The 24,575-nt window shown below is 47.8% G+C and overlaps 11 protein-coding genes across 11 annotated transcripts; 5 read left to right on the forward strand and 6 right to left on the reverse strand.

The window, feature by feature from the left end:
* Positions 1 to 164: 164 nt before the first annotated feature.
* FVEG_13957 (hypothetical protein) lies at positions 165 to 1,903 on the reverse strand. Its single transcript, XM_018903297.1, has one exon. It carries the CDS (start codon positions 1,844 to 1,846, stop codon positions 404 to 406), a length of 1,443 nt encoding a protein of 480 aa, XP_018762388.1. The 5' UTR covers positions 1,847 to 1,903; the 3' UTR covers positions 165 to 403.
* A 267-nt stretch (positions 1,904 to 2,170) lies between these two features.
* On the reverse strand, positions 2,171 to 3,336 carry FVEG_13956 (hypothetical protein; the record flags this gene model as incomplete). The annotated part of the gene is made up of 4 exons (XM_018903296.1): positions 2,171 to 2,310; positions 2,363 to 2,501; positions 2,550 to 2,816; positions 2,872 to 3,336. 4 exons carry the CDS (start codon positions 3,334 to 3,336, stop codon positions 2,171 to 2,173), a joined length of 1,011 nt encoding a protein of 336 aa, XP_018762387.1.
* A 1,127-nt stretch (positions 3,337 to 4,463) lies between these two features.
* FVEG_17679 (hypothetical protein) lies at positions 4,464 to 5,793 on the reverse strand (the record flags this gene model as incomplete). The annotated part of the gene is made up of 5 exons (XM_018906908.1): positions 4,464 to 4,828; positions 4,881 to 5,078; positions 5,131 to 5,196; positions 5,243 to 5,395; positions 5,448 to 5,793. 5 exons carry the CDS (start codon positions 5,791 to 5,793, stop codon positions 4,464 to 4,466), a joined length of 1,128 nt encoding a protein of 375 aa, XP_018762386.1.
* Positions 5,794 to 5,878: 85 nt separating this feature from the next.
* On the reverse strand, positions 5,879 to 6,709 carry FVEG_17678 (hypothetical protein; the record flags this gene model as incomplete). The annotated part of the gene is made up of 1 exon (XM_018906907.1): positions 5,879 to 6,709. The coding sequence occupies one exon, from the start codon at positions 6,707 to 6,709 to the stop codon at positions 5,879 to 5,881; it is 831 nt and encodes a 276-aa protein (XP_018762385.1).
* A 2,026-nt stretch (positions 6,710 to 8,735) lies between these two features.
* On the forward strand, positions 8,736 to 10,967 carry FVEG_13954 (hypothetical protein). The gene has a single exon (XM_018903295.1). The coding sequence runs from the start codon at positions 8,811 to 8,813 to the stop codon at positions 10,866 to 10,868; it is 2,058 nt and encodes a 685-aa protein (XP_018762384.1). The 5' UTR covers positions 8,736 to 8,810; the 3' UTR covers positions 10,869 to 10,967.
* A 251-nt stretch (positions 10,968 to 11,218) lies between these two features.
* On the forward strand, positions 11,219 to 12,619 carry FVEG_17677 (hypothetical protein). Its single transcript, XM_018906906.1, has one exon. It carries the CDS (start codon positions 11,536 to 11,538, stop codon positions 12,214 to 12,216), a length of 681 nt encoding a protein of 226 aa, XP_018762383.1. The 5' UTR covers positions 11,219 to 11,535; the 3' UTR covers positions 12,217 to 12,619.
* Positions 12,620 to 12,869: 250 nt separating this feature from the next.
* FVEG_13953 (hypothetical protein) lies at positions 12,870 to 14,772 on the reverse strand (the record flags this gene model as incomplete). The annotated part of the gene is made up of 4 exons (XM_018903294.1): positions 12,870 to 13,168; positions 13,254 to 13,984; positions 14,139 to 14,482; positions 14,542 to 14,772. The coding sequence occupies 4 exons, from the start codon at positions 14,770 to 14,772 to the stop codon at positions 12,870 to 12,872; spliced, it is 1,605 nt and encodes a 534-aa protein (XP_018762382.1).
* A 427-nt stretch (positions 14,773 to 15,199) lies between these two features.
* On the reverse strand, positions 15,200 to 16,798 carry FVEG_13952 (hypothetical protein). Its single transcript, XM_018903293.1, has one exon. It carries the CDS (start codon positions 16,587 to 16,589, stop codon positions 15,444 to 15,446), a length of 1,146 nt encoding a protein of 381 aa, XP_018762381.1. The 5' UTR covers positions 16,590 to 16,798; the 3' UTR covers positions 15,200 to 15,443.
* Positions 16,799 to 17,363: 565 nt separating this feature from the next.
* On the forward strand, positions 17,364 to 21,369 carry FVEG_17676 (hypothetical protein; the record flags this gene model as incomplete). Its single annotated transcript, XM_018906905.1, has 3 exons — positions 17,364 to 17,862; positions 17,927 to 20,949; positions 21,046 to 21,369. Exons 1-3 carry the CDS (start codon positions 17,652 to 17,654, stop codon positions 21,367 to 21,369), a joined length of 3,558 nt encoding a protein of 1,185 aa, XP_018762380.1. The 5' UTR covers positions 17,364 to 17,651.
* A 617-nt stretch (positions 21,370 to 21,986) lies between these two features.
* FVEG_17675 (hypothetical protein) lies at positions 21,987 to 22,582 on the forward strand (the record flags this gene model as incomplete). The annotated part of the gene is made up of 3 exons (XM_018906904.1): positions 21,987 to 22,348; positions 22,401 to 22,439; positions 22,492 to 22,582. 3 exons carry the CDS (start codon positions 21,987 to 21,989, stop codon positions 22,580 to 22,582), a joined length of 492 nt encoding a protein of 163 aa, XP_018762379.1.
* Positions 22,583 to 22,684: 102 nt separating this feature from the next.
* Positions 22,685 to 24,406, forward strand: FVEG_17674 (hypothetical protein; the record flags this gene model as incomplete). Its single annotated transcript, XM_018906903.1, has 2 exons — positions 22,685 to 22,993; positions 23,143 to 24,406. The coding sequence occupies 2 exons, from the start codon at positions 22,685 to 22,687 to the stop codon at positions 24,304 to 24,306; spliced, it is 1,473 nt and encodes a 490-aa protein (XP_018762378.1). The 3' UTR covers positions 24,307 to 24,406.
* Between the last annotated feature and the right edge of the window lie 169 nt (positions 24,407 to 24,575).

Raw genomic sequence — 24,575 nt, forward strand, 5'->3', positions numbered from 1 at the left:
GCCACTTAAAACAAACATCCGCTGTGTACTGATTTCGTCGGTGGAGAGCTGAAATAGGCAAGAAAACAGGAAAATCTCACCTTTCCTGCATACAAGAATGACACAAATGGTTTAGGCCCTGTTGACTGCGGGAGCTGAAAGTTCACAATCAGCTTGACGATTGGGTAGAAAAGAACCACGATTCTGTTTGCTTTGACATTTGTACTCTGTTCCGTGCAGCTAGCCGCTGAAATAGAGTTTAATGGGAGGCCTCAATAATATTTGAGGGATGATGGAACATAAACCCTCCGCGGTTAGCCAAATTTGTATGCGTTGTATTTATCAGTAATATAATCATTGCTGTGCTACCTGACGGGTATGTCGCGCCGTCCGAGCATAGCCTATCCTTCCAAAGGAGCCATACTTATGGAGATTCTATATACTTAGAGTTTGTAGTATAGATATTTGTCCCGCCTTTTCCCCTGCAGATATCCCCCTTCTCATCGGCAGATTCCTTCTCTCCCTTGAGCTTCTTAATGCTTGGGTTCAATTGATTGCCACAAATGCAGAAGCTGTCTTGTTCTACTGGACTATAATGCTTAGTCTGGAGAGCAAAGTAGTCAGCTTCACGACAGAAGGATGCGCACTCTTCGAGAGTGCCGTATCTCCATTCGATATAGTTCTTTCCCAGTATTACGTATTCCTTCTTACTCTCAAAACATCCGATATTGACGTACTCAACAGCCAGAGGCTCTTGAGAACTAAAGACTTCAATAGGGTGTTGTTCCGGACCACAAGAAGAGTCTCCTCTTCCTAAGCCACAGCGAGAACTGCAGCCCCAAATCTCGTCAGGCCTGCTATCCATACGCAGGCGATCGTCGCATATACAGGTATCGCGATTCTGTAGACCAAAAACAGGCAAGGAGAGTGAGAGACAGTAGGCTTGACAAGAGGAAATAGATAGGGGCTTGATATGGCTCAACCTAGGACCTGCCAAAGCAAGGGTGGGACGATAAAAATCTTCGTCGCCACTGAAATAACATCCTTGGCGCGAATATGTAGGAGGGGCATATGATTCTGGTAGAGCGGTTTTGGTTGGGCTGACACAGTAGGCTTTCCCTGGGATGAGACTCGTAGTACAGTTAATTGGCGATATCGAGGGGTTGGCAGCTGTAAATAGAGATAGACTCATGTCGTGCTGGTCAAGGACTGAGAGACAGTTATCTCCTTCCTCAACTGTATACCAACGCCCGCATTGTGGATTCGCAGCCGGATCGGCGTTCTCGGGTTGCGGAACAACCTCATCAGCGTAATTGGAGTCTGCCGGGTCAGACCTGTTGATGGTTCGGTTGTAATGGCCGTCAGATGGCGTAGTGCAAACGATGTTACCCAACGGGAAATCGCTGTAAGCGCCACCATCACTCCAGGGATTGAGGGAAATGAAGTCCTTTCTGGTAATACCTAAGGTTTTAGACACAGAGGTACAGGTGTCGTTCTCTTTAACTTGATAAGTATTGCACTTAAATGGTAGACAAATTGCCACGTCCTCAACCATATCGTCGCAGTCGAGGATGTCGGGGTTGTTGATAAAGATTTCTGCAGAAGGGACGCTGTACTTGAGAGCTAATGAGTCGCAAGTGTCGTTGGCTTTTGATATATGTACACGAGAAAGACAAGCCACGGGTGGCGGCGGGGGTCGGGTTTCGCCTTTCTTAGGAAGTATCCTGTGAAATTGGAAGTAGCTGGTGATGTTTAGGTAATATCCGAGCCAAACCAGAACTGGCGTGTAAATGATGAATGCAAAAAGGCATGTTAACAATGTCTGAGATGGTGGTGGAAGATATCTTCTGATTCTAGCAAGTCGCATGTTGGCGGTGTTGGGCTAATTATTTTTACACTGAATTTCAACGTCGGTCTCGGGCTGTTTTAAGACAGAATTACAGAGTGAGTGGTAGATTTAAGCCATGATGCACAACCAACAGAAGTGGGTAAGCTAAACACTTTCGACCTTCTTCAGTAACCCATTTAGGATGCCAAGACTAGGCAGCTTTACAGAACCAACACAATGGTACGAGAGTCCCATTATTATAAGATTAAGACTCCATCGACGGCCCGAACGTATCTTGTCAGGCTCCTAAAATGCAGCATGCATCATATTGATTGGTAAATGACAAGAGTCTAAAGTTACCTTTTACCAGATCCTGCCAACACCCGCACCAAGCTTGGCCACGGTGGGCACGAGCTTGAGAGGAGTCAACTTGTACTTGTAATCAGCCTTGTAGAAGTTTCCTTTCTGTGTAATGTTGACTCCAGCCTTGCCCCAGTCGTTCTCTGTTTGATAGTCAGCCATGAGATTCTTGAATGACAGAAGAGTTGTACATACTGGCTCCAAGGTTGGCATAGCCATCAAGCTCCTCGTCACCGCAAGTGCAAGTGTTGGGAGAGTCCATGGGGATAACAAGACCGTAAGTGCTCAGAGCCTCGCTGGTGTTGCCTCGGAAGACGTTGCCCTCAACAAGAACCTATTTAAATCAGTCCGAATCCCCCAAGTTGATTTCGGCGAGACATACCTGGTTATCAGATCGACTGTGGATAGCCTGGTACAGGAAGTCCTCGTAGAGGTTGTTGTACACGTGCTGGTGACCAAAACGACCAGCAGGACCGCGAGTTCCCATGTTGCGCCAGTAGTTGTGATGGTATGTGACGTGGAGGTGGCCGAAGTCGAGGTCGCGGAAGGTAGCGTCGTTGCCAACGAGGGAAGACTTCCAGTGGTCGTGGAAGTAGTTCCACGAGACGGTGATCCAGTCTGAGGCGCGGATGATATCGACTTGCCCGTCCTAGAGAAAAGGTCAATTGGCCGATTTACGGGTTTGTGGGCTGCACCAGACTTACGTAGTGATCAGGACCTTGGTTGATATCAGAAGCAAACTCGTTATGATCAACCCAGACGCGAGTGCTGTTTCGGATAGTGATGCAATCATTATCCAAAATATGGGTGATCTTCAAGTTCTGCAGAATGACATTGTCTCCATGGTAAACATCGACACCAGCACCAGTGATGTGAGCTGTCAATCCAACACCGATAAGAGAAGTGTTGGATCCGACCTTGAGACGAGAAGGAAGAGTAACCTTGCCCTTGAGCTTCACGATCTTGGGCTCGGTACCCTTGACAGCAGCGACAAGCTCCTCAGCAGTAGTGACAGTAACAGTCTTTCCACCCTTGCCACCAGTGGTAATTCCAATGGGATTATCCTTCGCGTAACCCTCGACACCCCAAGTCGCGAGACTGAGGTATTCCTTGGGAAAAGCAACAGTGAGAGTTGCAAAGACACCGCAGAGAACCGAGGACAGCTTCATCTTGGCAGTTGAACAAGAACAAGAAGGAACTGAGATATCAATGGCACAAACATGGTCTTTGGCACGGTATATGTATTCAGGATCATCTGCGCTTTTTTCTCTTTACATCCAAGGACCCCGAGCTCGGTTAGGATTAAGGTACTGGTTAATTCCGGGGTGTTTGCGGGGAACCCCTGTCGGGCTAGACAATTAGCACCAATTACCAGACGAGAAGGACTGTTCGACGAACAGCGCAAACCATCGGCTGTTTGTAAGTGGTGGAATAGGTTTTGCCGTCAAATTACGGTTAAAGATAAACAATGATCGGCTCGGACCTTATTGGGGTAGGTAGCAGTGCCAGCGAACGGCAAACCCTTATGGGAATGCTATGCTTAAATTGCGGGATCGATTTATCTTATGTATAAATGAAATCTCCTGAGGTTGAGAAGAGGAATGCCACCAATTAACTCGATACGCTATACGTGATGTTGCAATGTTCACTTGGTCAGTCTTGTTCCATTCCTTATGCTTATTTCAGTGGATTGAGAGCCCAGGACCGAGGCAAATGACCGTTTACATTTCCGCATCTAAAGTTTTAACTAGTCTAATTCAAGGCAACGAATTGGGGGTTGGGGGTCACGGACGGTCAACCGGAGATGGTTCCATTGCATATGTCAACACTCGAGGTACCAACGCGGCCTAGTCCCTGATCACCTCGGCCAGCGACCTTCGGCCACAATAATGCCATCAATCAGATCTCACTGACGAAGATCAAAGCGGTTTAGTATAAAGATGTGCGAATAGAAGTCTTCAAAGCTAAGTACGATGCTGAGGAATAGATGCCATCACATTTGAGTGTCAATTGTCAGCGCCAAGAGAAGTAGACCCCAACAATGATTTCCAAGCCTGTATGAGTGATGAATACCATTCCTGGGCATTGGGGGTTCACGAGACCAGAAATCAAAACTTGGTGTATTTGTGGCTTTTGACTACAACCTTTTGGTATCTGCAGCGTATCAAGGCTGTCTATCTATGGATACCCTTGGTGCTCTCGACTTCGTGGATCAAAGCACTAACATTGCTGTCACCATCCACCATCGCCACAAGGAGAATACCCTCTACCTTTCACCGGCCTGGGTATCGCCCATTCAGTTTTTCTTCAACTCACCAAGAGCAGCGACCCGATTCCGAGCCAGCATCATCAGCCGGTCTACCTGAATGGCACCACGATTCTTGAGCCCAAGGAGATGCGCGCTCTTGATCAAGTTCTTGATCTCACGGCCATTCAGCTTCATCTCAGCCAGCTTGTTCATATCCTCATCTGGGATCTCAACCTGAGTACCCCCAGCGCGATTGATGAAGTTCTGCCAGACCTTCTTGCGAGCTTCGAAAGTCAAGTCCTTGTATGGGAGGAAGAGATCCACGCGGGACTGGAAGGCGGTGTCGATACTGGCTGTTCGATTGGTCGTGAGGAAACAGACTCCTGTGTAGTACTCGAGCTTGGTGAGGAACACTGTGTTTGTTAGTATGCGCGTGAAGAGAGAGTAGGAAGGCCTGGTGCTTACCAGCTACAAGCTCATTCCTGGCTAGATCGCTATCGGTGCGAGCACCGAGGAATACATCGGCCTCATCGAGGAGGAGCATGGCGTTCCAGAGACCACAGAGGGTGAGTGCTCGGTCCAGCACAAGCTCGACCTCCTTTGGTACCGTGCCCAGATCACCAGCGCTCATGGAGTACAGTGGCACACGTGCCTTCTCAGCAACTGCATAATGTGTCAGCCAATCTAACTCCCCCCGCTGGCAGATTCAACATACCTGCTTCTGCAGTATAGGTCTTTCCCACACCAGGTGGGCCAAACATCAGAATGATGATACCACGCCCTACAGATGTCAGATATACTCAAGCCTGCTGAGACAGGTTACTTACCTTTGTCTTGGATAAATTCGTCGAAGCTATTCGCGAGGGTCTTGTTCTCCACAAACTCCCAAGCAAGCTGCTTCTCTGTGCCTGGAAGCACGAGGTGGTTGAATGCGGCATCATTCCATACCACCGGGGTTAGGTCATCGACATAGAACTGGGCTATTGGTAGCTGTTAGCTACTACGCATGAATTCAGAAGCAGCTGAACTTACCCCAATCCTTGGTCTTCAGGTCAAAGCCTTTTAGCCACGGTGTCGCAACAAGACACATGTCATCGGTGAGGGGCTCGAGATTCTCAGAGCGTCTTGTCGTATCATTTGGCGCTTTCACTTTCATTTCTGCATTACCCTCCACTGGCGTATCTTCCTGGGGGGTATCCGAGTCATCGCTATCATTATCCTCGTCACCGTCACATTCTCCGTCACATCCCCAGTCACATTCGTGAGCTTTGGGTTTCTTTTTGTTCGGCTTTTTAGTTTCGTCCGACCTCTTCTTCTGGCCGACCTGGTCTTCGTCAACGAGGGGTGCGAGATCGGGCTTCACGATATTATTGGTCATGTAGTAAGCGTGAGCGTCAACAATGACTCGACCAGACACCTGCGCTACTCGTCAGCTAAAGTCAAGGCGGTCTCCGTTGATAGCCTTACCGGTCGCTCCTCTGACTTTCCAGAGGCAATAGGATCTTTGATCCAGAACAGGTTTGGAAGTGGTAACCACGTAACGCTTCAAACTTTCGGCCTCGTTCGATCATCTGCTCGTGAATCCTGGAGGGCGAGTTATGAAAGGACAAGGGGTACGCGGGTAGTGAAGTAACGCGTCGATAGGCAGCGAATTCCGGGATGATAATCGCGGTGTTGGCGTAGCCGCAACGATTGCCATTCCAGTCAAGATACTCCATATGAATCTCCCAGTATGGTGGCATTGGAGGTTGCTTCACGAGTTTGTATTTGGTGACACGGCATACAGCTTCGACACCGTAGAACTTGGTGATGACAAACTCATGTGGAGGAAAGATCTGCCACAGGTCGTCGAACATGACATTTCCAGTCTTGCGAATCTTCACGAGCGCATCGACTTTGGGGGCTAAGATCGGGGTGAGAAATTCCAGGAGTTGGGCTACAGCCTCTGTTTCGTGCTCCTCATCCGTGGCCTCGCACAAAGAGAGCAGACGATCCCAGCGGTGGACGAGAGGCATGAATGGGGGCTTGAAAGTCCATTTCTCAACGTCGAGGTCAAGATCCTGATATTTGTCGAGGACGGTCGAGATGGCTGCCCGCATGGGGGAGCTCTGGATGGTAAACGATTCGGTCTGCCATTTATGGTCGTCGAAGATGTGTCGATGAACAATCGGATCTTCCAAGGCACGCTGCTCTATGTGATCGTGCTCTTCCTCGTTGGTCGGGAACCTTGACCACCTCTCGGGACACGAGGCATAGACGCAGCGATGCTTGTAGAGCTTGGTGTCGGGAGACATTTTGAGTGAAGGTTGATAGCTTCGGGTATTGTGGTGAGGATGGAAAGCTGGAGTGCTGGTCAAGAATCAGTCCAGAGGCCGACTTGAGACCCTTTCTTTTGTAGCCGAGAAGGAGTAAGGTTTGCTGCCGGTTGAGTCACCGGAAGTGTTTTTAGGTTGCCTGTAAGTTTTTTTTAAATTTAGGCAATCCTTCGCTTGCAAAGTAAAACAAGCCCCCCCGTGCTTGTTGTTTTTGTGGATCAGCCTATTGTATTTCGTTTGCGCGCTTTGTTGGTTCATGAATCTCGCCTTAAGTTGGGCTGGGCGGAGTCAGTAACTTTATTCCCTTGGCACGATGACTTCAGATCGTCCTCTTCAACTTTTCACTGATCGAGCTTTGACCGGTTGGTCATATAATTGCCCAAAGGTTTCTGGACATGCGTCTATTTTGATGAGGGGCTGCGCCTGCAGGAATCTCCCCTCTTAGATATGGTAAACTCTAGGTGTTATTCTACAAACTCTATTCACGGTTCGGCTTATCATATTTGCCCTGCTTTTGCTGCTTGTAGCATGAGAGATTTAACCTAGGAACAGTGTGGCGATATTAGCGGTTGAGACGAAGTTTGCGAAATGTAAGCCTTCTTTCAACTCTATATGACTTTATATCTCACATCTCAAATTTCGTTTATGTAAACCTTGTTAATACCTTAGCGAAACAGATCGGGTCAGTCAGTGTATCAGATACAAAACCTTGTCTTTCTTAAACTTTCGGGGAGTATGAGAATCACCTTGCAGATACTAGGTTCTGCTGGAATAAGCTCATAGCCACAAATCTCAACTGTAAATAACACTTCTAGCCCACAACTTAGACATCAATACCATAACAACTAACCAATGGCTACAGCAAAATACTAATATTATTAAAACCTAAAGATGACTCATTTGCCCGCCATTACGGGTCACTTTGCAGATACAAGTACCTAAGATTTACACTCTACATGACTACCTACGTATAAATAGCCCACGTGTCTGACCATTTCCTCTTGCATTCCTTCTCCCCATTCAAAATAATCATTACCGTCCTAGACAGACGCCATCATTCACAATCAGCTCTTGCTCCTATAAAACTCGGCTTTCTGAAAGCTTACGGGACACAGACACATAGTCTGTCAAGGAAACAACCCTTACCCTACCTCTTCCCTACTATGGCTTTAAACGATTCGGTTCCTGCCAACGGGTATGGTGCGCCCAGCTGTCTTCTTTCTATAGGCGAAGGAGTCCTTGCAGCATGGAACTTGGCGTTAGGCGCGTTGTTATGGACGATGATAATATTATAGTTCACCTTCTTTCGGGTCCGGCCCCGTATGCTCTTACTCAAATCCATCCAAGAACATCAGGATCGGTCGATGATGCGCCGAAACTCTCACTTGCGTTCACTTTCATTACGCGTAGGGGTTTGGCACCCGAACACTCGCATACGAAGACGACTCCTTGGTCCGTGCTTGCAGTCCGGCAGTGACTCTTGGCCGACGCTCAGGCCACTCCCGCCCTGTTTCAGTGCATGGTTACCCTGGACTGACCATGCCAAGTGTTGGGTAATAAGAAGCAACTAAATGCCGTGCATACACCACAAACACAAAGGGCCTGCGGGACAGAATGAAGTGATCTGGTGGGCCAGTTTCGTTGTTTAATAATCCATAGCCATTAAGTAATGTGGTGTCTTTGGCGAATTTTTGTTTTCCACCAATTACTGCCAGTTCAGTAATGAGCTGTGGGCAAAAACATGTTTGTAGCGGATTCGGTGGTTGATGGGCCACCGCAAAAACATTGTTATTCGTGACTTCAGGCAAGACCTTTGAATATCTAGGCAGGCTAGACGTTGGTGAAAAATCAAATATTGTTAATGTATTTTAATGCACAATTGTGCTCAAATGGTGACAGCCATGACAGAATTCTGACATCATAATATGATCTGATGGGTTAGCGCCAAAGAGCTGAAAATCCCTCCTCCACTGTCACGGGGGCTCTCCCTTCACAACTTGATGCTGGCTCAAGTCCGTGAAGCAAAGAGACGTCGTATTAGCGACCAGTCCATGCATTAACGTAGATCAGGCCCGCAAGAATGAGTACCATGGATCCGGCCAAGGAACTTGATGTTACCGTCCCCACCATGAACATGAACATGGAAGACATCCTCGACTTGTTGCCCGTCCCCACTCTTGTTGTGTCCCCATCCTATCGCATCCAAAGAGCCTCACTCGGTCTGCTCGAGGCCTGGGGACGTAAGCGCGAGGTCCTCGTCGGCCAAGACCTCTTCACTGCCCTCTATCATGGATCGCCTACCGAGAGGTTTGATCGCATTCCCTTTGTTTACGCGATTGAAACTGCACTTGAAGCTCGTGCTCTCCGTCTATGTCATGCGGCCTATATCGCGAATGGCATTTCTTGGACTGCACGTATCATGCCCGTGCACAAAGGCGATGAACTACTGTGCCTGGTCATAGAATGGGAACAAGCCAAGCCTCACACTACAACGGTCAACGGCGAGATAACACAGAGCTGGCTACCTATCGACGACGCTTTCCGCATCCTCGTGCAGGCTGTCAAAGATTATGCAATCTTCCTGCTCGACACTCGTGGGAATGTCATGACCTGGAACACTGGAGCAGAGCTAAACAAGGGCTATAAGAAGGAAGAAATCATTGGCAAGCACTTTACAAAATTCTATGGCCAAGAAGACATCCAGTCTCGAAAACCCGAGAGAGAACTCGAGATTTGCTTGCGTGAAGGCAGGGTCGAAGATGAGGGCTGGCGCTATCGTAAAGATGGCAGCAGGTTCTGGGCCAACGTGGTTATAACGGCCATTTATAAGAACGACATCCATGTTGGCTTCGGCAAAGTCACAAGGAATCTCACTGAACGAAAAGAGGCAGAACTGCGACTGACCGCTGCCTATGAGGAAAGCACCAAGCTGAAGAATGATTTCCTGGCAAATATGAGTCACGAGATCCGTACCCCTATGCATGGTGTACTATCTGCCTGCTCCTTACTACTGGATAGTCGCCTTACTGAAGAGCAACGGGAGACAGCCAACATGATCCAAGAAAGTGGACATGTTCTGTTACGCATCATCAACGATATTCTTGACTACTCCAAGATTGCGGCCGGCACCTTTCCCATCAGGAACGAGAGGCTGGATATCGCGAATGTGATTACATCGGCCGTACGAAGAGCACAAACTACCGTGCAACCGGGAGTGTCTCTAAAATTGGAGCTATCGTCAAATTTACCAAAATGGGCGGAAGGGGACGCTTTGAGATACCGTCAGATCTTTGAAAACATCCTGGGGAATGCTGTAAAGTTTACCGAGAAGGGTTACATTTCGGTACATGCATCGCTGCTTGCTGAAGATGAGACCAGTCACACCATACAAACAGAAGTCTGGGATACTGGGCATGGAATTACAGAAGTCGACGCGAAAGAGCTGTTTAAACCGTTCACGCAGCTTGATACACCGGACCAGAAGCGGCGTCCAGGAACAGGTCTTGGGTTATCAATTGCGAAATCACTTGTTGAGCTGATGGGAGGGAACATTGGATATAAGCCTAACCCGCAACGACAGGGTAGTATCTTTTGGTTCTCGTTTAAGGTAAAGAAGCTCAGCAGCCTCCGTCAGGCCGAACCTATAACCGCTCCACCGGGACTCGGAGCGGAATTATCCCAGCATCAGGTTCAACAAGGCGAGGATCTTGCCACGCAACTAGAACAATTATTGAAGATCTCACCAACAAAGAGGATCCTTGCAGCCGAGGACAACATCATCAACCAAAAGGTCCTCGTCGGAATGCTGCATGGTTTTGGATTCAAGGAGATTACAGTTGTCTCAGACGGCGCTCAAGCTGTGTCGTCACTGTCAGCGGCGGCTGATACCTTTGACTTGATACTCATGGACATCAGTATGCCTGTTATGAATGGTTACGAGGCAACACTTCGGATACGTCGTAGCAGTATACGACTACCTATAATTGCCATGACCGCCTATGCGCTGAAAGGCGACATGGAGCGTTGCCTGGAGAAAGGGATGGATGATTATATCCCCAAGCCAATGGATAGGCAAGTTCTGATGAGAAAGCTATTGAAGTGGCTTCGAAAGCCAGACCTTAGCATGAGGCTGGATTAGCAGGCATTGGGCGATTTGACTTACCACCACCATACTCCAAGATTAGATGCATAAATTATACTTTTCAAGAACGCTCGCTTAATAGTCCTACTTCGATACACAGAAGTTAAGAGTGATAGCCACATGTCATCAAGTAGATTAAAAAGGTTCACTTGGGGACAAATCGCGTAGCCCGGCTAAATTACTGCCTTCATGACATATCATCCGATTAGTGGACTTTGCAATGCAATCGTATCTGGATGAGTAATGAAGACTAACGAGCATGATTGGCTGGGTTATTCTTACAAAATGTGGATATGTAAGACCATAAGCAGGCAGCAGCACTTTTACAGTCTAACATCTTCCCTAATCTCTCAGCGAACTCAAAGATGTGACGCAGGCTTCATGGAGAAGAGCCTCGAGACGCTGGAAACTTCCGGGCCATAAGCTGTAAAGAATGCTGGATGTTCCTCGCACCTGAAAAGAAACAGCGGATGAGAATATAGGCGGTCATGGATTTGAAAGGTATATGGATCCTCCATCTTTTTGCACACATCATTTGAGTTTTGAAGCTTTCAAGTTCCTGTGCAACTCAATGGAAGGTGTCGAGATCAACTCGGACGAGGGGACAGTGCCACAATCGGCGAAGTCGACGTCGCAACCATTACAGGGCGAAACCCGACTATAGATGCTCCTTGCCGAGCTTCTGGGAGTAATATGTGAACTTATCAAAGTAGAAGAGTTTATGGCTCTGGCCTTGTGTTCGCAAAGGCTCTGGTCTCACGCCACCATGTGGATAAAGAGTAGTTATACTCGGTGGAAGAACAAATATTCTTGGGTCAACACTCCGATAATTTACACTGCCGCGGGACTGCGTGTTCTTCCTAAAGCGCTGCAGCACATACTACCAGAACCGACCTCTAAAGATACGGAGAGGGAATCCGAGCGGACTGGCCGCCGATATGAGATAGGGACAGCTCGTGCATCGATTTGGTTCAAGGAATCTGCGGACAGTTATGAGAAAGTACCATTCCCCTACGACTGTTTATACGAAGAGGTTTTCCTCAAGCAGTTTGAAGCGGCATATATTCCCGAAAGACTTCACTCAACCATGAAAGCTTCTTTGCCACGCTTCAACCTTGAACCTGGAGGCAGTTGGCTTTTGCGCAATCTTAACAGATCAAGAGTACATAAGAATGGAAGCTGTAGTAACCTCCGATGGCGAGGCTACTATTTCGTTACCAGGACGTCAATGGCTCACTCTCGATATTCTCCTCCTATGGCTCATCAGTTGGAAAGCAGACTACAAAAAGAAGAGAAAGAAGGCCTGGTCTTGGGAGCAGCTCGAAACCTTCATAGGTCTCACTGATCAAGAGCTCTCAGATGTAAGCCAAGACCTATCATTCGGGACAATGTATTACGACTTCTGGCCAATCTGGGATGGCCCTTGGGCACGCCACAGACTAGGCGTTGTAATTGAGACGGGGTTGGATAGTGACTGGAAGGATCGGACTGAGAATATCACGAGATTAGCCCCCAAAATGCTGCGTATGTTCTACAGACGTTCTCTCGCGGCTTAGGGAGAAGAATAGGACTACTGGGAAGAGGCTTTTCGGCAAGGTGGTCACCATTGGGAGTTCAGGCCGTCATCTCCGTTTCTATCGGAGGACTTAGACCTTGACTGGAACAAGCCAAAAGAAAGATTGTCACGGATTAAATTATTTTCAGAAGTTCTCAGAGCGATGTACGTTGATATCAATCTCTTCGCGTGAATAGAGGAGATGTTCCTCAATTTTTGTCTCGTGCTTCATATTAGCATTACCTTCGACTTTGTGCTCCGTATCGACTACTGGATTCGGTAGCTCAACGGGCTTACTACCAATTGATAGGATAGCAAGGTCCAATTACTACTACAATTCCCACATCTCTCCTTAGATAAGTATCATGACCAGAAAGAAACCTGTAGAAGCACTAAAGGAACATGAGACGACCACCCTCTCTATACACAATATGAGGAGTGTTTTATGAGGTCTGTCTCTTGTGGTGGATATTCGTCCACTTGCTAAACACGCTCGTAAGGACTGTGATGCCACAAGCCGCAATAGTTATTGCAAAAGCAACTTTGATGCCCCACACATAAGCATGCAGTACACCATTCAACTCAGCGCCGGAGAAGTTTTGTCGGAGGGTCGTGGCACCCGTTTCTGTAACCAATGCTGGATCAACGGTAGGCGCAGTGCTGGATAGCTTATGGATGATCTGGTTGATGAAGCCAGATTGCGCAGCGGTGATCAAGAATGTACCACCGATGGTCCGAGAAACTGTAAGAGTGAATTGAATGTCAGCTGTTGGATGGCAAAGGGAACAAAAGGAACAAGAAAACATGTAGAAAGATTATGTACTCACATATAATGATGGAAGTCACTGGAGCCATGTCACTGGGTGCAGCGAAAGCCTGCGAAATGACAACAGGAACCTGGAGACCAATGCCATATCCAAAGCCCGCCAGGATCTGATATCCAACCCATTTGCCCGTCGACGTCCCAATGTCGAGAGTATAGAATAGACCGGCCGCAATGGTGACGATTATCGAACTAACCACCAGATATGGGGCAGCAGTACCCGTCTTTGTAATGGCTTTGCCAGATGCAAATGTCGCAACGCTGAACAGCGCAATGAGCGGAATGTTTCGTACACCCGAGCCGATAGGACTCTGGTTGTCGATGCTCTGGAAGTAGATAGGCAGATAGTAAAGCGTTATGAAGTATGATCCAGCAAAGAAGAAGCTCCATACCGCGTTGACCCAAACGGTCCTTTGGCGAATCAGTCGTGGGGCCAACATTGCACGCTCTCCCAGCCAGAACTCTACTCCTATCAGCGCGATAATCATGAGGACGAAACCGACAAGCAACCCGATGACGACGCTTGAGTTCCACGCATGGGTCACACCACCATATTGAAGTGCCAGGAGCAAAGACAAAGACGCGCCCATTACGAGCGCTGTGCCTATGAAGTCCATCTGTAAGAGCTTCTCTTTGAGTGTAGCGTCGACGACCTTGACCCCGGCGGGGGTCTTGAAGGTGAAGAGAATAACGAGAATGGCCAGACCACCGATAGGCAAGTTGATGTAGAAGCACCTTTAGAAAGTTCGTTAGTTTGAGTTTGTCCGAACGTAAATTCTGTAGCTGCTTCGTAGCAACAATCTCAAGAGAATCTACTTGCCATCTCCAGCTTGCCCCATCTGTAAGTCCTCCACCAATGAGTGGTCCGGCAACAGCAGCAATACCATACGATAACCCAATGAAACCCGTATATGTAGCCCTCTTCTCCGGTGCGGCGATGAAAGCAGGGATCGTGTACACTCCAGGGGCAACACCGGAAGCTCCTAAGCCAGCGATAGCACGTCCGACAATCACAGTCATCGAGTTACGAGCAACCGCACTGATCAGGCTTCCGAGCTCGAAGATAAAGATGGACAACAAGAAGCTTGTTTTGAGGGGAAAGAACTTGTAGATCTTGCCCCAGAGTGACTGGAAGGCTCCAAGGGTGAGGAAGTATGCTGAGCCGTACCACGAGATATCTTGCAGGCGGCCGAACTGATCGGTAATCTTGGGGACGGCGGTTGCGACGATGGTCTTGACCGGTTTCAGCGTTGAAGGTGGGGAGAAGGGGTGGTTGGAATAGTTAATCTTACCTGGTCGAGAGAGCAGAGAGTGATACTAAGCACGAGAGCAAGCATGATGAAGAACATTTCCAAGCCTTGCGGGTACTCGATAGGCTTTTCTGCCTCCATAACAGCCTTTTCCTTATCTCGTTTCGCATCTTCGTCGCGGATTTCTGGCGTTTCTATGCCGTTGGCAGTTGAAGATGTCACAATAGACGGTTGTCTTGACTCGGTAGCCTGCTTCTCCTCGTCGACGTCCATGGTTGTCGATTTGTCTGTGAACATATTTGTTTCCTTTCTGATCATGTACTCAGAAGTAGGTAACGTCTGATAGCTGTGTTTCTGTCGTTTGACTATTTGGAAGGACGATCTAAGAGGTAATAGAACTCAAATCGCAGTAAGTTCCAGCAACAAGCCTAACGCGCAAACTTTGACAGATATTATCCCCCGATATATAGAATTATCAATTAATAGAATACTGACTAGAGAATCTCATTGCCATCGACTTCATAACGGAGGTAGTTGATACAAACGCCGTGAAGTCGTTAAGTCCGTTAAAGCCGGCCACCATAAAAAGGGGGAATCATTCTGGATAATTTTACCACGCCATTGAAGTGTCAGACTCCATCCATCGATGCTTATATTGATTCAATATTGAGAGCACGGGGCTTTGCGGGCTCATCTTGCATCTCATTTCTTTTTTGATAAGACTCTAGGCGAAGCGCAGAACAAGGATGCTAATAGCAACCAGTACTCAATTTAATATCTCTAGCTCTATAGCTGGCCCTTATTGCCCTCCATATGGTTGATTAAGACATGTAACTGGAAATCAACTGACTGAAAGTAGGGAGAATCCGACTCATGAGCTGTACCGAACAAAAGGAATGACACAGAATTCCTTGTCCTCCTGTAAGATATGCAGGGGCTACGATTCAGTAGAACTCCATAACGTTTCCTTGTTGCACACCAGCACCAGACTGAATATTCGTCATAAATGAAGACCCTTCCTGCTCATAGGCTCGAGGTGGCTGGCTAGATGAGACACGCATGCGATTGCCCTGGTTCACATCATGAACAGATTCTATCGTCCCGCCATAGTTTGACCCCTGCTGCCTAGCTAAGAGAGAATGGCCTGCAGGAGGAGTAACCTTCCTGTCAGCATGAATGTACCTCTTCAAGATAGCTTTCGATGTCGCAGCGGCCATCGCAGCAGCATAGTCTTGCCACTCCTTGGTTTTCTCACAATCAGCAAAGTCAGATACCCCTTTGACAATGATGCATGGTAGCTCTTGCCATATTCCTGCACCCTCCATCTCGAATGCAATGATGTTCTCAGCAGCGGCGATCCGATCACGGTGTTCGGCAGAGACCATGACAGTATCGCCTGAAGCCATGGGCCCGAAGTGGATAGCAGGTCCTTGTATGTCGATAGCATGATCAACTTCTGGTCCCCTCAGAGTCAGTGATTGTGACATTGATCCAGAAGCGCTAATGATCCTTTTTCCTGGCCTTTCGTATCTGCCATGCTGGCCTAGACGAGAGGCAGTCTCTTTGAGTTCCTCAAAATCTGTCACAGACCCTTTCATGAGCCGTCTTTTCCCCAAGACCGTTTGGAGGCTTTCTAGGAGATTGTTGATTTCTTTCGGTACCACATCATCATGACAGGTTTTCTTTCGGACAAACTCATGATCCTTCTGGTGCCCAAAGTCATATTGAACAATGGTGTCGCTGATAACTACGTCACCCAGCCCAATAACCCTCTCTGTAATTGAAGGGACGGCACCGCAAACTCCAACTAGGATTGTGAGACAAATATTCGGGTAGCTTGTGCGTAGGCTCGTCGCGGCGGTTGCTGAGTTTACCTTTCCCTTGCCTAACAATGCAATGACAACGTTATGCTTATCGATGCGCCCAGTAACGTACATGTTACGATCTCCTTCAGCTTTGCCGAATTGATCACCATCCTCATCCCAGAACTCATCGACTACCATACAGACAGCATCAAACTCAAGGGGAAGGGCGCAAACAAGGGCGACTGGAAAGTCCTCTCGGCTGACAGGTCGCTGGTAGCTGCTCATTTCAAGGAAGATATTCACTCTCTGCCCTCATGTATGGAAAGAGAGGACCGGTTTCGTTCTCGGAGGGCTCCTGATTTTTGTCAAGGTTAAGAGATTCAGTGGTTGGACCAGAAAACCTTTATGCTCTTGATTGAAGGAAGGGTGTATATCCCTAGCCACCTAGATATAGCAGACAACCACGGAGGGTTCTCAGCGTGTCGGGGGTCCCCAATTTTCAGAAGTGGCTGTAGGCTCGAAGCAACTCTGAGTGCTCTTTATTATCACCTGCCCCCGCTTCTTCTTTCAGCTGTGCGGGGCCCTCAGCATCCAGGCCTTATGCAGGCGGTGTCGTGATCGGCTCAAAATACACAAGCCTGATTTGGACACCCATGAAACGTGTGGTTAAATCCCTATGCCTGCTGACTTCACTCCGTTTCTCGCAAAGCGAATAACACAAGTCCATCGGTCAAAAGCCAACCCTCGAAACCCAAAAAGGGTGTGAGTGCGTCATCAAAAAAAGCCTTGGTCATTGTCTAGTTTATTGTGTTGGTGATAATTCTTTGTGGCTGCATATATTGTTTCGTGTCTGCAGCCGTTGACCCAATGGCAGACCCGGAATCTGCTCTGTGGGCTTGAGGCCATCCTTGGCAACCAGGATTACGCAGGGCAAGCAGTAACCAGGGAGCTAGCATATTTCGCCACCCATTTCCATGGCGCTCATAATTGTGAAGTGTTCGGATTGAAGAACAGGCTATAACAGGCTAATGGGAGAATTGTCGAGTATTGTAGGGTTGTAAAGAGTCATCTATGTCTTGTCTGTGCATGGAATTATCCATCAGGTTATTCCCCAGACCGTGTTCCCGGCGCAAGACGGCTTTGGTGTTGGCCAATCATATCTCGTAGTTTCTGAGACAGTGCTGGGGGTTTGAAAATGAGGCTGGTTGTTTAGTTGGGCGCTGCGGTCAGTCGGTGTGAGCATCAGACCTTTTTTTCTCACGGCAAACGGCGATTCCAGTTCTTCATCTTTTGTCCCCCACCTTCGACGTAGCGCATGAACGCAAGACGAATCATTCATGATTGGCGATGTCCGGACCATCAAGATTGCACCAGGGTGGTTCGGAGTTTGCGAGCACAGTCACCGGGCATAATGTCGACTTGGGGAACAAGTCATTGACTCGCAGAGACACAGCCCAAACGATAAATAACCACAATTACTATGGATATTCCACAGTTCAGTTGCGAGATCAGGCACATGAAAATCGCGGAGAGAAGCGAAAGTGTCCCGATGACCAAGGTTGGTTCTCATTACTTCCGCTCGGGAGCCTTCGATATCATGAGTCTAGACTAACCTATGCAAGAACAAGGTAGCCACAGTCAGCCATCAATCGAAGCTCTCCTTCAATCATTAAGGTTCAATCAAATTGATGCTCGTCATGACAATATCAAGAAGGCTCATAGGAAAACATGCAAATGGATCATCAAGAGAGCCGAGTATCTTGACTGGCTGAATCCCAACAAGGTCGATGAACATCATGGCTTTTTATGGATCAAAGGAAAGCCAGGGGCAGGAAAGTCTACTTTGATGAAGTTCATTCTCAGCAATGCCCGACGAAGTATGAAAGACAAAATCATCATCTCTTTCTTCTTCAATGCACGGGGAGAACAGCTCGAGAAGTCCACCACTGGCATGTACAGGTCCCTGTTACTTCAAATTCTCCAACAGCTTCCGACGCTCCATAGTGCGCTGGATCCTGCACTGGTCTTGGGGATAGGTGAGAACCACGAATGGAACATTGAGGCACTGAGAGCATTATTTGAGCAGACTGTGGAGAGCCTTGGGAGTTTTTCTGTGGTTGTTTTTATTGACGCATTGGATGAATGCGACGAGTCAGAAATACGAGCCATGGTATCGTCATTCAAGAGTTTGGGTGACTTGAGTGCAGCCGAAGGAATCAGTTTCCAGGTATGCTTGGCAAGCAGACATTATCCTCATATCACGATGCCAAAGAAGATTGAACTAGTTCTGGAAGGACAAGAAGGACATGAGCAGGACATCATTTCCTATCTTGACAGCGAGTTGGAAATCGGAGACAGCAAGGTCGCTCAAGAGGTTAGGTCTCAGATCAAAGAAAAGGCTTCCGGTGTCTTTATGTGGGTTGTGCTTGTCGCTGGCATTTTACAGCAAAAGTACGATCAAGGGCGTATACACACTCTGAAACAAACACTTCGAGAGACTCCAGGAGATCTTCACGAGCTATTTCGAGATATCCTTACGCGAGATGATGTCAACAAGGATGAATTGCTGCTATGCATCCAATGGGTTCTTTTCGCACGAAATCCGCTCAAGCCAGAGCAACTTTATTTCGCGATTCGCTCACACGCCGAATGCAGCACTTGCAAGTGGGATCGAGACGAAATTGGAGAAGTTGCCATTGGTAACTTCATTTTGAGCTCCTCTAAAGGCCTTGCTGAAGTCACGCGGGTGAAGAAGGACCCTACAGTTCAATTCATTCATGAGTCAGTCAGAGATTTTCTGCTCAAAGAAAATGGCCTCAGAGTCATCCTGGAGACGGGAGGGGATATTGGTGCAGAGAGTCATGATCAGTTGAAGAGGTGTTGCTACAAGTATACGCAATCTTACACGGAAGAGAATGGCTTACCAGAAAGTGATTCTAAGGATCATCTCTCCGAAGCCTGTGTTGTCGCAGACCTCAAGTTTCCTTTTCTGAGGTATGCCGTACACAATGTTCTTTATCATGCAAATGCAGCAGAAGAGGGACATATTAGCCAGACCAAGTTCTTGGAAACCTTCCAACTTGCAAGATGGATTCAACACAATAATGTCTTCCAGGACAAAGATGTGCGTCGACATACCACCGGTGCAAGCCTTTTATACCTCCTAGCTGAATATAGCTTTGGGAGCCTCATAGAGAGCCACCAACAAAATCAGTCCTGCTTCGACATCGAAGGTGAGCGATATGGCGCTCCTATCCTTGCAGCAATGGCTACGGGTAACCGACCCACAATCTGGAGGCTTCTCAAAAGGGAGATACGTGAAGAGCCGACAACTTCACGTTTACACTCCTTATGCAATGAATACGACGTCGAAAAGAAAGTAAAGCACGGACTTGGGCGCAACTTCAAATTCAACCCAAAATCAGGTCTTCTTTACTATGTCTTACGAGATGGCGACCTCATTGCGGCTTCAGTAGCTATTGCTTCCTCCAAGCCATACACACAAATGAACTTCCGAACTTCCCGTGGCGAGACACCATTTTCAGTTGCCAATCAGCATAGTCATGATATTTCTGTTCCGTTTCGATTCCTGCTTGAGAATGGAGCCGACATTGAAGACAGAGATGAGCTCGGGCGGACACCGCTTTTTCTTGCTGTTGGAAATGGAAACACCGCTGCTGTAGGTCTCCTACTTGAAAAAGGCGCTAATATTGAACATACTTGCAGTGGCGGCAAGACACCACTTATGTATGCTGCAGCTGAAGGCACTGAAGAATGCATACGATTGCTGCTCTCAGGCGGAGCAAGTATTGCTGTAACAGATAACAGGCTACAAACAGCACTTTTCGGGGCCGTGTGTAGCAAAATCGAGTCCGAGGCCAAGGTGCATTTGCTACTTGGCCAGGGCGTCGATGTTTCCGCAACTGACAACGATGGTTACACAGCCCTGACGTGGTCGTTGAAAGAAGGCAAGGCCACGAAATCAATTGTACAGATGTTGCTCTCTCGGGGCGATACAGTCAAGAGAACCGATCCCTTGGGAAGAACGCCATTGATGTTTGCTTTGAACAGCGACCTTTCAATCATGAAGCAGCTTATAGATGAGGGTGCCGACATTAATGCAATCGACACTCGAGGGCAGAGCGCCCTGTTACTAGCAGTCAGGTTCAAGTCAGAGGGTCATGCACGCCTTTTAATAGATAGCGGCGCCTGTACTGATATCTCGGACACATACAACCAACGCACAGCTCTCTCGTACGCTGTTAGCTCGCAGTCTTACGATACCTACACCGCCCCACCAGGCCAACCAGATATAGCGTTATCATATCATAGTCACTATCTGCCTCCAAGCATAGCAGAAGCGCTTCTAGTTCAGGGTGCGAAAGTCGATCAAGACGATATAAATGGTAGAACGCCACTATCATATGCAGCAAATGTTGGTGTCAGTGCAGACTTTGTCTCGCTACTCCTTTCCCATGGGGCAGATGTTCATAGGGCAGACAACTGTGGCAGGACGCCACTCTCATATGCGGCCGTTTATAACTATAAGGCTACTAAGTTACTGCTTGACCATGGGGCAGATGTTCATCACGCAGATAACAGTGGCAGGACGCCGCTCTCATATGCGGTCGTTCATGACTATAAGGCTACTAAGTTACTGCTTGACCATGGGGCAGATGTTCATCACGCAGATAACAGTGGCAGGACGCCGCTCTCATATGCGGTCGTTCATGACTATAAGGCTACTAAGTTACTGGTTGACCATGGGGCAGATGTTCATTATGCAGATAACAGTGGCAGGACGCCACTCTCATATGCGGTCGTTTATAACTACAAGGCTACTAAGTTACTGCTTGATTACGGGGCAGATGTTCATCACGCAGATAACAGTAGCAGGACGCCGCTCTCATATGTTGCTTCGAGCGGTTTCATCCATGCTGTGCATATGGCGCGTCTTCTTCTAGATCAAGGAGCAATTCCTGATAAGGTTGATAAAGCTGGAAAGACCGCTCTTTCATATGCTACGACTCACGAAATGCGGGACTTGCTATTGAAATACCCTTAGACTTTAATATAACTAGGAACTTTGTCAGGTTCATTATATTGTTATACTGAATGTTATGAGAAATAGGGGACTTTCAATCGACTGTTGATCACTATGGGTATCGCAATCATAAGAACTATCATTGAAACGCTGTCATGCTGGCTGGTGGTCACGCTACTACACGGGCTGCGCTATGCTCTGTGGCTAAAGTGCATTCAAAAGACCTTCCATATTTAAAGCAGACTGCATCTATCCCCACATAGACCACCACATGGACCACTCAGGCGAGGACCTGAGACAGGGTGTTATGAAGTTGGTTGAAGGTTTACAAGAATTAACCAGCAGTGTAACTAGATCGCGCAAATAAAATGGGAAAGACCCCTGTGTGCCGCCCGTTAGTCCTGCAACGGGAACGAGCCGGAATCCTCTCTAGGCAGTCCTTATTACCTTCGATAGCAGCCTAAAGTTGGATTTCTGAGCAGCGAGAAGTTAAGTAGCCTCTCCACACATGACTAAGTGTTGGTCCTATGGCACCGTGGTGGGTAATTCACTGACCCCGTACATACTCCCAAGGTTCTGAGCTATTTTATTCCCCTCCTTCCCCTCTTTTCATCACATGTATGCACGTCTGATTCACTATGTCTTGGAATCGTTACAACCTTGGTCAAGCCAAAATCTTCTATGATGAGACACACCCGCTCCTATCGAGTATTGTGCTCCCACCTCATGTGGAAGAGGTCAAAAGTTGTTTGACGGACTTTTCATGCGTCCTCAATGGGAGAAATCGTTCTTTCCCTGAAATCTCAAAAGAGGTAGTGGAGGATTTGGACCGCGGCCTCAGTCTAGAACCAATTAGTAAAGCAGCAGAGAAGATTCAACATGAAGTCCTTGGCAAAGTCGGTGGGGGCTATGATGAAAATGTCTGGCAGGGGATTTTCGAAAAGTGCTTCTTCGATCGGCTTACCGACTCTCTGTCTACGTCTAGGGAGGATTCAAGACGGTAAGTCATTTGTTACAATATGTACATCATTGCAGCTTACACAATTACCTAGAGTATCACGAAACAAGTACTACTATGATCAGGTTATACGGTATGCTTAACACCAAGCCTTATCCAGCATGCGTATTTAACATGATGAACAGAAGCAGTGACCAGATGTGGACCTTATTTGAACCTGATCAGACGGCAACAACCACACGATTAAGGCCAGTGAAGAGCTCGAAGCCTGATTAAGTCTTTTTCTTGCCGATTTACCACCATCATAATAATACTAGACTCCCAAAAGTGGTAGGTCCCAAAGCGCGACAATGGAGCCAAGCCGGGGACTCCCGCGCTATGGAGCCTTTCACTTGGTCGACACTTCAAGCACTGAACAAAGTTGGCCTTGAGTCGTCTCCTTTTCGTATCTTTGATAAGAACCCATTGGAAACTAACCTCCGGTATTATCCTTGGCTTATCATAGAGCATAAGAGAGAAAAGGATCAAAATGAAGGTCTCGAACGCGTTTTTAACCGCCAAGCCGCCAACGCCGCAGCTTGTGCAATCAACTTGGTCCAGCAGACATCTCAATATGCTATTAAGTTTACCAGACACGCGCACATCCCTCCGATTCCTACAATTACCATTGTTGGATCTTTTGTCACCGTATGGCTTATGTATTTTGCCGAGAACTTTGACGCGCCATGTATTCGAAGGGATACAGACGAGGTGTTAACAAGAAGGCGGAAAGACGGCTGCATTCGTATTGCCATCACTGGCCCGTAGACCATCAAAGCTTACACTGATGTGAACAGGTCATGCGAGGGATCTGGAAGGGCGACATCAAAAACCTTGCCGACATTCTGGCCTTTCATATGATCATTGACAATGCACATACGTGGGTAACCCGAGTCCTCAAGCCTCTTATCGCCACGTACATCGAGCAGTGGAGACATATACACAACGAGCAACAGACGGGAATGGTTGCAGACCTATTACTGACCTCTGAATCACGAGCACTTCGTGAGAAAGATATCGAACAGCGAAAACTCGTCGTGCCTATGGTTCGCGATCTACTAGATGCTCCGTCTGGAATGGAATTGGATGATATGGCACATAAAAAGGTCACGCCGCTGTTCCTGGGGATGCTGATACATCATATATGCTCCATGGAGAGACAATTAATTTCCAAACAAATCGAAAAAACGGTAACAGAGAGGCTGCATCTCCTTGTGGCGAGTAGTTCCACAGTTACGACTAAAGTTGAAGCCGTTCACCGAGCTCAGGCAACAGCACAATTGCCGATCCGAGGCCATCGCGAAGAGACAGCACAAACAGCTAGCTCAACACAAGAATCCGAGCTTGCAGAGGTGGATGATGACGGCCTAGATGATTTTGACTATAATCCTACAAACTATGAGTCAAGATCAAGATCACCCGCAGGCACCCCCCAAGATGATGGCGATGCTCACTCTGAGGTTGCCGTTTCTGTATCCTCTACTTCAGCCTTTTCCCATATGTCCTTTTCCGACGACACAACGCTCTTATGGAAAACTCCTGAAACACCAAATGCTGGATCAAGTAGCAGGAATGGATCTGAAAGGCCCGACGTTCTTGGTCGACTGTCCACGCAGCTATCTGAGGGCTCTGACGACGAGACTCCGAAGCCAAGCTCGGTGAGGCATAAGCTTGATTTCAATTTTACATCCCCAATTTCAGGTTCCTCTCTTGAGCGGCTAGGAGCAAATGCACTCGATGGGTCACCGGTGTTCGCAGGTCGACCATCACCCAGTCAATCAAAGTGGCCACCTGGACGAATGTTTGCCCCTCCAGAAACCCAAAGGTCTCCCAGGTCTCTCATACAACGGAGTGACATAAGTGCATCCCCTCCTGTAGATGTCAAGTCGAAACAGTGTATTGATTTGACGAGCGACAGTCAGGAAGACCACCGAAATACCGAGGAGCGAGTTGCCAGGTGATGTGGTTGACATAACTTGGGCTTAGGACTTTCCAGTTCATCACACACATTCCTTTGTCGCGGCAGGTCTTTTTATACCTATACATTCCTTCTACCGGTGGGCTTTCGGATATGTAGCCTATGACATCTTCTACTTCATAGTCAGTTTGCAATTGCTTTCAAACTCGACGATTGCGGATTGATAATCTTTCCACGTTACTGCGGAGTAATTGTTGTCCGACTATAGCTCGGTTCCAATTAGTTGCGTCTGGCATCCGACAGTGGTCGGAT

The sequence above is a fragment of the Fusarium verticillioides genome, chromosome 8 (assembly GCF_000149555.1).
Source record: "Fusarium verticillioides 7600 chromosome 8, whole genome shotgun sequence".
Lineage (NCBI taxonomy): Eukaryota > Fungi > Ascomycota > Sordariomycetes > Hypocreales > Nectriaceae > Fusarium > Fusarium verticillioides.